Source organism: Solanum verrucosum, unplaced genomic scaffold, assembly GCF_900185275.1.
Source record: "Solanum verrucosum unplaced genomic scaffold, falcon-dt-bn FXZP01000253.1, whole genome shotgun sequence".
In the NCBI taxonomy this organism is placed as follows: domain Eukaryota; kingdom Viridiplantae; phylum Streptophyta; class Magnoliopsida; order Solanales; family Solanaceae; genus Solanum; species Solanum verrucosum.
The window spans coordinates 5,284,833-5,295,910 of record NW_026019984.1 but is presented as its reverse complement, the minus strand read 5'-3'; the positions used below and the strand labels follow the sequence as shown (position 1 = coordinate 5,295,910).

At 32.3% G+C, this 11,078-nt stretch overlaps 1 protein-coding gene across 3 annotated transcripts; it reads left to right on the top strand.

The window, feature by feature from the left end:
- Positions 1–3,664: 3,664 nt before the first annotated feature.
- Positions 3,665–10,628, top strand: LOC125818067 (hydroxymethylglutaryl-CoA lyase, mitochondrial). 3 transcript variants are annotated; one of them, XM_049497579.1, is made up of 9 exons: positions 3,665–3,765; positions 5,682–5,875; positions 7,099–7,297; positions 7,419–7,598; positions 7,815–7,901; positions 7,997–8,160; positions 8,552–8,688; positions 9,008–9,123; positions 10,157–10,628. In XM_049497579.1, exons 2-9 carry the CDS (start codon positions 5,709–5,711, stop codon positions 10,403–10,405), a joined length of 1,299 nt encoding a protein of 432 aa, XP_049353536.1. In that variant the 5' UTR covers positions 3,665–3,765; positions 5,682–5,708; the 3' UTR covers positions 10,406–10,628. The 3 variants fall into 3 exon arrangements, with proteins under 3 accessions (XP_049353536.1, XP_049353535.1, XP_049353537.1); XM_049497578.1 differs by having other exon boundaries at positions 3,692–3,902; XM_049497580.1 differs by having other exon boundaries at positions 3,727–3,902; positions 5,692–5,875.
- The last annotated feature ends 450 nt before the right edge of the window (positions 10,629–11,078 follow it).

Genomic DNA, 11,078 nt, shown 5'->3' with positions numbered 1-11,078 from the left:
TTCTTTTTAATATTTTATTAATTTTAAGTCAAAAGTTTTTAAATATAACAACTTGATCCATCTTCCACTATAATTATTAGGAATAGTATGTATTTTATGTTAAAATATTCACTTATAACATCAACCTCTTTTTCATACCCTAATATTTAATTTGTGAATTTATGACACCTAACAAAAGAAATTATATTTTTTTTAGGATCTCAAATGTTATGAAGATAAATAAAATAGATTAGTCATAACATCTACGAATTTATTTAGTCTTAAAAAAATAACTTGCAAGAAGCATGTGAATATAAGAAGAAAAATAAGAAACGTGAAGAGATGTATGTGTTATTCATAATTCATAAAGTGAAGATAATTCTAATGGTGAATAACAATGACTCATATATTAAAAAAAAAATTAAAAAATTTATGCATAGATTCAAAATTTCAATTTGAATCATCAAGTGACTCTGTTTCCTTTATTTTTATCAAATGTGATAGAATGGTGTTGATTTAGGTTCTTACGTAATTGTTGAATTGAAAAGTTTCTCATATTATATTTTAGCTTCAGAATTGAAAACCTCTCTTACGATCATAATCGAAAAACAACTTTTGAAAAAGCTTTTGCCCTAAGTTTGTAAATCAAAAGCTGATAACTAATTAAGTTAATTTCGATTTGATTAACTTAATATTGTAAAATTAAATTTAGATATTACTTTTATTATTAAGTTAAAAAATATAAAAAAAATACTACAATTTTTTCAATTTTTTCTTATTAATATAATAAAAAATTAAAATATTAATTAAGTTTCACATAACTCAAATTTTGAAAACAAAAAATATTATATGCATATAAATATAAATGTTTATGGATGCTTTTCATTTTTGTGTTTCATGAAAACAATGCCAAATAATTACATAAGCCAGAAAAAAAAAAGGTGAAAAGCAAGCTGAACAAAAAAACAAAACAAAATAATAATAATAAAATTATTATTATTATTTTAACCCAAACATAAAGGACCAAAGAAAAAAGTAATTGAAAAATAGGCACATAATAATTTTTTTTGTATTAAACTTATTAATATTAAAGATATGAATATAAATGAATAATGAGTAATGGCTAATGAATAGGACTAAATATAAGGTATAAAATTTGAATATCCAAAAATCCAAAATATCAAACTCAATATCCAATTTGAAATCCATTTTTTTTTAAAAAAAAATTAAATCCAAATCCATTAATCTAAACAAAAAAAATCCAATAAATAAATAAATTAGATTTTAGGTCTGACCAATCTATGCCACCCTATATCATTTACTAAAAAACAGAAAAGAATAATTATAGATATATAAAATAATAAGCATGGGTTCTTGTGCTTCTAGAATCTATAAATAAATTAAATTAAGTGGACTCCATAAAAGCAAGAAATATTGACGGCTGCCTTTAATTAACAGAACAACAAAAATATTCATTTTCCACCCCTTCAAATAACACTCCTCCGTTTGCTTTTAATTGTCATAATTTTCTTTCCAGAATCAAATGAACTAATTGTCATAATTTCTTTCCAGAGTCAAATGAATAGAATTTTAATTAATATTTTACGATGTATTTTTTCATCATATTAATATACAAAAGAATTGCAATTTATAGTACTTTTTGTATGGTTTTTAAATAACTAATTTTTTTTATTTAAAATATCAAATTAATGTAATCTAATTTCACTTTGAAAATTAGTCAAATTGACTTTCAAAAAATGGAATATGACAATTAAAAGTGAAGTATATTATTCCAAAAAAGAAAAAACGATTAAGTTTGTTTTGTACTCAACATCACAATTTAAATTGTGTTTAAAAATTAATTTATGTTTCATGAAAATACACCAAATGACTAAAAAGATTAATATTTTTTTGCACACCAGGCAAGTTTAAATTTAGCCAACACCTTCTTTGGATTGTTGTTATGAGTTGTATTATATTGCTAGTTTAAATATTATGTTTGTATTGATTTTTAATTGTTATTTAAATTTTATTTTATCATATTATTTAAATTTATCGTTTAATAATGATGAAACATTTTATTTGGTGTGATCATATTGTTATTTTAATATTTTCTTTTTATTTAATAATCCTACTTTATTCTTTACCGTACCTTATACCTTACTTTTCTTATAGATTTATCGTTCAAATTGTTGATGTATAATATCAATGGAGGACCCAGAAATTTTACCAAGTGGGTTCAACATATAAAAAAAATGAAGCAGTATTAAATGTTGAGGGTGGGAATCGTATACGTGATGCATCAGTCAAATTGTGACCACTTTGCCGTTGGGCTACATATTATTATTGGTTTAAGTGGGGTCAAATTAATTATATACAGTGTTTTGTTTTAAAAAACAGATTGAATATATATGTATATACAATGTATTTTTTCAACGAAGTGAGTTCATATGAACCTACTTGCAACAAGGTAGATCCGCCCCTATATAACATTATGTAACGAAACTATTCAATTGAACTTACATATCGATTTCAAATATTAAACACTTTTTTTTCAATATGTGACTGTGATGAAGATATACTTTAGGTAGTAATTAATAATTATACACAATGAACTTGCTAAAAGAAAATTCCACACTGGTAATTAATAATATTACTTTACTACTATTTAAAAGAGGCTATAAGCAAGCAGTTTTACGTCAACATATTTTCTTGTATGCCAGAATATTTTAATATATTTTTATGTTTTGTTTTAAGGATTTTTGTATTATATATATATATATATTAAATCATAATAATTAACAACTTAAAATATATAAATATATATAAAAAAATTGTAAATTACGTAATAAAGAGAGTAACATATATTATGTAAAATTAAGTATAAATATAATATAAATCACAATAATTAACAACTTAAATATATTTTTTTTAAATTAAAATTTGGTTGACTCTCAAAATTTCATCTATACCACAAAAATTGGAATAAAGAAAGTAATATATATTATTTAAATTTACGTATAAATAAACTACAAAACATAATGATCAATAACTTAAATATCTTATAAAAAAATTGACATTCAAAATTTCATTTGTATCACATAAATTGGGATAAATGGAGTAATACACGAAAAAATTATTATAAATTACAACTTAAAATATCTAAAAATAATAATAATAATAAAAAATAAATAATAATAATAATAATATATATATAATTTTTTAGCTGACTCTCGAAATTCATCTATGCCAAATAAATTAGGATAAAAAAAATAACATATATAATATTAAAATTACATAAAAAGTATTACTATAAATCATAATAATTAACAACTTATATTTTAAAAAACATATAAAAGTTGCTCGACTCCAAATTTCATTCATGTTACATAAATTAAAATAAATTAATAACATATATTGAGCCCGTACTGACACTTACTCTACTACTATGTATCTATCTGTATAAAGATATGAACAAATACATATATTCTTGAATTATGAGTTAAAAGCCAATAAATATTAGTGCAAAGAATTTGACCAACTGCCTAACTCATAACTACCTACCACCCTTGTCTTAATAGCCCCCTACCCCACCCAACCCCCACCCTACTCCGTCCAATTTGTTGTCAATTCAATTCACAACACAAGAAAGAAAGTAGTAGTAAAACAAGACAAGTTTGTTTTTCACAAAGCCTTTAACTTTGTACACACACCATATATATTAGCTACTGATTACCAAACACAGAAAGAGAACCAACAACTCTCCCATCACGTTTCCTTTGTGGGGTACCCTTTTTCCGTCTCTTTCTCTACTTCTGTGTTTTTAAGAAAAACCCCACAAACACAAGAGGAAAGATTAGCTGAGAAAACCCCAGAAAAGTTGGAGTTTTTGATTCTTGTATTGACCCTTTTCTTGATTTCAGGTGAGTTTTTCTCTTTATTCTGCTGAACCCATGTTTGGTTTTTTGTGGAAAAGAATTAAAGACTGGAAATTGGTTGTTTTGTTGTTTTGGGTAGTTGGAATTTGAGATTGAGATGAGGATTTAGAAGAATACATGTTAAAGTTTGAATCTTTGTTAATTTTCTTGGGTTATGAGTTTGTTTTCTTGAAAGTACTAAGTAAGGATTTGTTCATATTGGAAGAAAGTTGTGATCTTGATGTGTTATGGGAAGGATTGAGTAGGAAAAAATGTATCTTAGAAAAAAGTTGTGATGTTGATGTTATGGAAAGGACAAAGTAGAATTTTACATGTTTTTGGAAGAAAGTTGTGAAATTTATCTTTTTTGGAAGGAAGTTGTGACTCTGATGTAAAAGGGTGCATAGTTCATGTGGAGTGAAATCCTTATTTGTTGTAATTGATGATAAATAATAGTGAATTATGGTGCATAGCTGGCTCAGGTTCTGTCAATTGATACTCCAGTCTTGTAGAAGAGACCAAACATCATATACAGTTTATGTGGTTCCTGCTTACATAGTTCCTGTCATTTAGGGGGAATTGGGAATGGTGCATTGCATTTTAGGGAGTGAGATTTTGAACTTTGGTTACTTATGTTGATCATTTGTTGTGTGGTTCCCTTTAAATAAATATTGATTCTCATGATAGTTCTGCATTGCACAATTTGAGGGATAAATTGATTAATGTCAGATGTTTGTGGATATCCTCTTTATGTGCTTAATTTTGTATAAAAGTCTATGGGATGGGTTTAGTCTAAGAAGTGAGGAATGCTTATGCAATAAAACTTGATTGCTAGGCATTCAATGGGACACAACATTGAAGGAATACTTGGAAACCCTGATAATAAATGTTTTGGGAGAATCTTACTTCCATTACTGTTTTCTGATAGATTTTTATCTTTGCTAATAATCTAATAGACTGATTTCTGTGATGCAAATCCTTAATTGTAAACGAGGATCCGTGCAAAATATGATCTTACACAGGAAATCTGGTCTGTTAATTAATATCTTCTGGATTTCTCTAAACCATATTTAGGAGCAGTATCCATGTTGCTTTTATCGGTTGGATGTTCTCTCTTACTTTTGCTTGTTTCATTTTGCATTAATTTAACAATCTGGATAAAGATAATGAGTGCTGGTAAGGCAAAGCGCTTACTTTTGTCGTGCTTTAAGTCTATGTGCTTTGACAAAAAAACTGTAAAGGTGCCAGATATGGCACCTGGGCCTAACTCAACCCCAAAAGCTAGCTCATGAGGGAAGGTTTGTCCAAGTTCATATAAGGAGACCAAATTCCCATCCCTCTACCGATGTGGGACATCTTAACACTCCCCTGCATGCCCAAACCTCAACTGGAGCGTGAACACTTCTAAATGGGGGCCATCATCGGTGAACAACAAATTGGGATGGGTCTGGCTCTGATACCATGTAAAGATATGACACCTGGGCCTAACTCAACCCCAAAAACTAGCTCATGAGGGGAGGTTTGTCCAAGTCCATATAAGGAGACCAAATTACCATCCCTCTACCGATGTGGGACATTTTAACAAAAACAAACATTCCTGGTGATTATATTGCAATGCAGATTTCCTACAGACTCTTTTACAATTAATTTTCTACCCTCATCAGCAACCTTTATTTGAGTTTGATATTATTTAACAGTATGAGATGGTTAGACCCATGAATTTTTGTTGATCTGATTCTAGCTAGAAATTCCCTTGATGAATTTATGTCTTGTTTTTTTTTTCAGGTTCCTGTAGTTTCCTCCCCTTCAACAATGTCAAGCTTGGAAGAGCCTCTTAACCTCGAAAGGTTGCCAAGTTTAAGCAACATTGATTGGCTAGAGAGGTTCTCATCTGGTGCCTGCAGGCCTGTAGGAGAAGATATGGCAATGGGAGACTCCTGGTCTGATGGGAGAAATTGCAGCTCTTCCAACAGCTGTGTGTAAGTACTTAAAATTTTACTCACAACTAACATATATCATGATTGCAGTGGTGCTTTCCAATATTTCTCTATGCACAACTTAGTGACAAATAGTGATGCTCCCATTTTCTTGTACTGTTTTTGTGTTTGCACGGGTTTAAAGGTTTCCTTTACTAGTTACTTTGCGGTCCTTTTTTACCAAGGTATTCCTCTTGCTTATTCTTATTATATTTGAACCTCAAGGTTCCTGCTCCTTCCACTGATTTGTTTTTCAGTAAAAAAGGTTCAGATAGGCTGATATGTTTTATCACTAATTGGCATAAAGTAAATACTAAAAACTTAGCTATCTCCTGGATGATTGCACAACAACAACAACATACCCGGTGTAATCCCACAAATGGGGTCTAGGGAGGGTAGTGTGTTTGCGAAAACAATTCATAATCTAAATCTGTTGTATTACTATTATAATGGTTGCTGTTGTTATTGGGATTATTAATTGTCTAATGTCTGTCAAGGTCTTGGGCAGTGTTTTAAAAGGCGGGGCGTGAGGCGAGGCGTTTTATACAGTATAGGGCGAGGCGTAAGCCCCGAGACACGGGGCGTAAGTCCCATGGATCTACGGGGAGTAGTCTCATGTATATTCAATTTTATAGTTTTATTACTAATAAAATAAGCAAAAGTAAACCTTTCAATGATTTATGATTTTTATTTGAGATAAGTATTAATAATCAATAATGAAGAAAAAAGTATTATAATTACTATTTGAGAAATATTATTACACCAATAATAAAAATATGATTCAAAAAAATAAATTAAAAACGCCCGGGTGTACGTTTTTACGCCCAGGACTTACGTTTTTATGCTTGGGGCTTACGCCTCAAATTTTAGGACTTCCGTCTTATGGCTCTACATCTTTCCTTTACGCCCCGGAGCATTTTTGGTGCGCCCTGCCCCGAGACTCGCCCTGGGACTCCCCAAAAACGTTTTTGAAAACATTGATCTTGAGCAATGTTTAGACAGAGTTGTTACAATTAGAAGCTAGAATGTTATCTTCTTCGTGGCAAAGGAGGACCATAACTGTTAAAATATTCCCCTTTTTCTAGTCTTGAAGACACTGTTATCTAAATTATCAGCAAGTTTCTTGACACTTGACATCTCAATGTAGATACTGAACATTTTAATTTATTCCCTTTAGAATTGCTTGAGTAAATAATGCATGACTATCCGAATATATTTGTCTTCAGTGAAGATAATGACGAATATGGGAGAGAGAACTATAAATGGAGAAGGCATGGATCACGCAATGCCATTTCAAGTCGAAGGTCAAAGAGTCTTAGCAAGAATTATATAGTATGTGGAACTGTGTCTCGTTCACAGTGTTTGACAGATCGTCAACCTAAATCTTACAGCAACCACAGAAGCACAGTGAGAAAAACGTTCAAGGTAATTCCTTGAAGTCCTTTTTGCCCTCTTCTTTCAATGTCTTTGTTTCTTGCACAGATTCCTGTATCCTTCTTCTTAAACATTTTAATTTCTGACTGGTTGTTTCTTTGACCGGTAGCAGTTGTTCAATGGCATGCCAAATCATGTGAAGATAGTGGAAGTTGGTGCAAGGGATGGATTACAAAATGAGAAGAAAACTGTTCCTACATCAGTGAAAGTTGAATTAATTCAAAAACTTGTCTCTTGTGGGCTACCTGTGGTTGAAGTGACGGGTTTTGTTTCTCCAAAATGGGTGCCTCAGGTACTTCTTCCTCTATTTATATATAAGGAAACTTCTTTGCATTCAGTTGCGGTGGTACACTTTTTCCATCACAAAATTTGTGTGATGTTTAAGCTTGTTTTTTGAGTCTACGTTTTATGGTGTATAGTGATCAGAAAATCCAATAGCTTTTTATTATGCATTGGCTCTTTGAAACCTGTCCTTTCTTTTCTGATTCTCCTGTTTATGTTTTTGTAGCTGTCGGATGCCAAGGATGTAATGGAAGCAGTTAAGGATCTGGATCTGGAAGGTGCCAGATTGCCTGTATTGACACCTAATATGAAAGTATGTAGTAGTTGTTGGGAAACCTTTCTCGCTCTTGAGGAACTACAACTTTCTTCCTCTGATAATTATATTGGTGTTATTTGAATTTCTGTTAGGGCTTTGAAGCAGCTGTTGCAGCCGGGGCGAAAGAAGTAGCAGTCTTTGCATCAGCTTCAGAGTCTTTCTCAAAGTCAAACATTAATTGCAGCATTGAGGAGAGCCTTGTTCGATATCAAGCTGTTACATCTGCTGCCAAAAAGCTGGCAATACCGATTCGCGGGTAATGAAAGATCTGATACTTGAGCACAAGGCTGAATTTGTTCCATTTTTCCTTCAGTACTGAAGTAGGTTCTGTAAATTGGACATGCATTTTATGTTGGCATATTTTTATATTGAAGGAATTGCTCTTTCTTTTGTGTTGTCACCGCTACTTTGAATCATTGTCTTCTGGCAATTATTTTGAAGCGAGTCATCTAATTGGACTCAGTTCTCTAAATTCGATTTTCTTAGTCAAATAATGACATGATGAGGACTTCAATATTTCTCTAGGCGAAAAAAAGATTAGAAATCTTAGTTTAGTTTGCTTCGGCTTGGATGTTGCAGCGTGTAACATTTATGTCTTACCATCATACGTGGTACAAAGTTAAATCAGATCTTTCAATGCTCGGCAGATATGTATCCTGTGCTATTGGGTGCCCAGTTGAAGGAGCAATTTCACCTTCAAAGGTGGCATATGTAGCAAAGGAACTTCATGACATGGGATGTTTCGAAATTTCCCTTGGAGACACAATAGGAATCGCTACTCCAGGTAATATTTTAAATCATGTATTGCATTAGAATTGAAAAATGCCTTAGTTCTTTCATTAAGATTCAACTGATATGCTATTTATGTTGCGGAAATATTTCTATGTTTAGGGTCCAAAGCTAAAGTATTGTATTGCTAAAAAAAAGGAATTTTCCCAGTGTGACCAAGCATATTGTGCTAAAAATGCAACTTAGAGTTGCACTATAGCTTCAAATTTTACTTGCAATTGGAGGGTTGGTTAGAGACGATAAACAGAATATCTAAAAATTAAATTTGTGAAGTGACTTGACGTCTGTTCCATGTTATTTTATTTTCTTTCCAGGAACTGTTGTTCCTATGCTTGAAGCTGTGATGGCTGTGGTTCCTGTTGAAAAGCTTGCTGTGCATTTTCATGATACCTATGGACAGTCTCTTTCAAATATTTTGGTTTCCCTCCAAGTAAGTTCTTTTATCGGAAATCTAGTTGAAGACATATGCAATTCTTTCATGCTAGCTTTCTATATATCTTAACCAAATGTACAAGTAATCGCATGTCATATTAATTAAGCATTTGAAATTTTAAGCTGCTGAACACTAGTTAGAAGTCAGAACTTCTGGTTTTTATTTATAAAACAATCATGAAGAGGATAGGTTTCTAGAATTGGGAAACCAGTAAATGTTGGTGTATAAGTTGTTAAAAAGAGATTATACTCCCTCCGGTTTTTCATGATTATGAGTACTGTCTTTAGTTAAGAAAGTAGAGCTAAGTGCCTCATAATTTCAATGTGCCTTCCCAATGACCTCCCGTACTGGTTTTGTTTTTCTCAAACCTACTCGAGATTCTATGAATTACGGATGGGAAATACAAAGTTGGAAGGCCTCTAGTGAAGCCTAACCTCTCCAACCAAAATAAGAGCGGAACAAATTCCACATGTCTGCACAAAGCTAGGACCTATGGGGGCAGACTTTTCTGACAACTGGATGAAGAAATAGTCCTTTTTTCTTCCATAAACTTCTGTCTGTCAGTCCAAAATTTTCATTCTTATCTTTACCGAATACTGCCAATGACCATGAAATCTAACATTTTATGTCACATCCATATTTTACTTTTTCTCATTGCATTTGAATTATGTACATAGAGTGCTAGTTAATAAATTTCCGATTGGAATAATAGCCATGCTCAACAAAAGCACGAAATGGTAGTTATTGTCAGTGGCGGAGCCAAGAATTATTACTAGGGAGCTACAGAAAGATGCATGAACACCACTCCTGGGACTCAAATCTGTGACTAGTACAATTTCGAACCACACCACTACACAAAAAGCTTCTCTTATGTCGAGGATTAAATTTTTGAATATATACACAATTGTCTTCACGCTAGTTTCAACAAAGGAGATTCAATTGAACCCCTCATTACCTGTGGCTCCACCACTGGTTCTAGTCATGGAGTTGCTGTTTTTTAGTGCATAACTGGTTGTCGTATTGTCCACAGATGGGTATTAGCACAGTCGACTCCTCAGTTGCTGGTCTCGGAGGCTGTCCATATGCCAAAGGAGCTACTGGCAATGTTGCAACGGAAGATGTTGTCTACATGCTTAATGGTCTTGGGATTAAAACCAATGTGGATCTACAGAAACTCCTGGTAGCCGGGGAGTTCATCAGCAAGCATTTGGGCCGTCCATCCGGATCCAAAGCAGCCATTGCTTTGAGTGGAGCAACAGCAGATGCATCCAAGATGTAGGAAGGTAAACCACTCCCAGATGTGATCAAATGGTCTCATCAAGAAGTGCAAAAACCAGAATATAGAGTAGAAGAGATGCCACTTCTATAGTGTATACTTACCAAAATATGACCAAAAATAATCTATTTGTGACTGTCTGTGAAAATGAACATGCCATTATTTAGACAACATCAAGCTGCTCATTGCAGCATATCTAATACAAAGTGATTATTGATTTATACTTCCCTTATTCTCCTTCTTTATGTTTGTTCAACTTGTGTTGGCATTGTTCCTTTAATTCTATCAAGGATAATTCTTTGGTTATTGTTACAAGAGCAATCGGTGGAAATCGCCTTCTTGTTACTGGTGGAATTAATCCTAATGTTGTTGGATAGAGCAAAGGAAAATATGTAGATCTTGAGACCTACCCCTTGAAATTAGAATTTCAGAATCAAATACCTGTGTTGTAGCGACTTCAGGGAATCGAACTCTTGATCCTACTGGAAAGATAATGTAGCAACAACAAATGAATGTTTCTGGTGTACGTTTGCAATTATCAGCAAGCGTTGCAAGTCTATTCTGGGCAGCAACTAAATAACAATGGTGTTGGAAACTAAAATGCTACTGATGTGAGGCTTGTGATTAAAGATATTGCTGGGCAATATATCACTAATTCAAAAACTTTAGTCAATAC

What these genes read in the sequence shown, in the direction of transcription:
- LOC125818067 (XM_049497579.1), top strand. Translation starts at nt 5,709, where the DNA reads ATGTCAAGCTTGGAAGAGCCTCTTAACCTCGAAAGGTTGCCAAGTTTA. An exon ending in CTCCAAAATGGGTGCCTCAG is followed by an intron (nt 7,599 to 7,814) that starts GTACTTCTTCCT and finishes ATGTTTTTGTAG; the next exon opens with CTGTCGGATGCCAAGGATGT. An exon ending in TATTGACACCTAATATGAAA is followed by an intron (nt 7,902 to 7,996) that starts GTATGTAGTAGT and finishes AATTTCTGTTAG; the next exon opens with GGCTTTGAAGCAGCTGTTGC.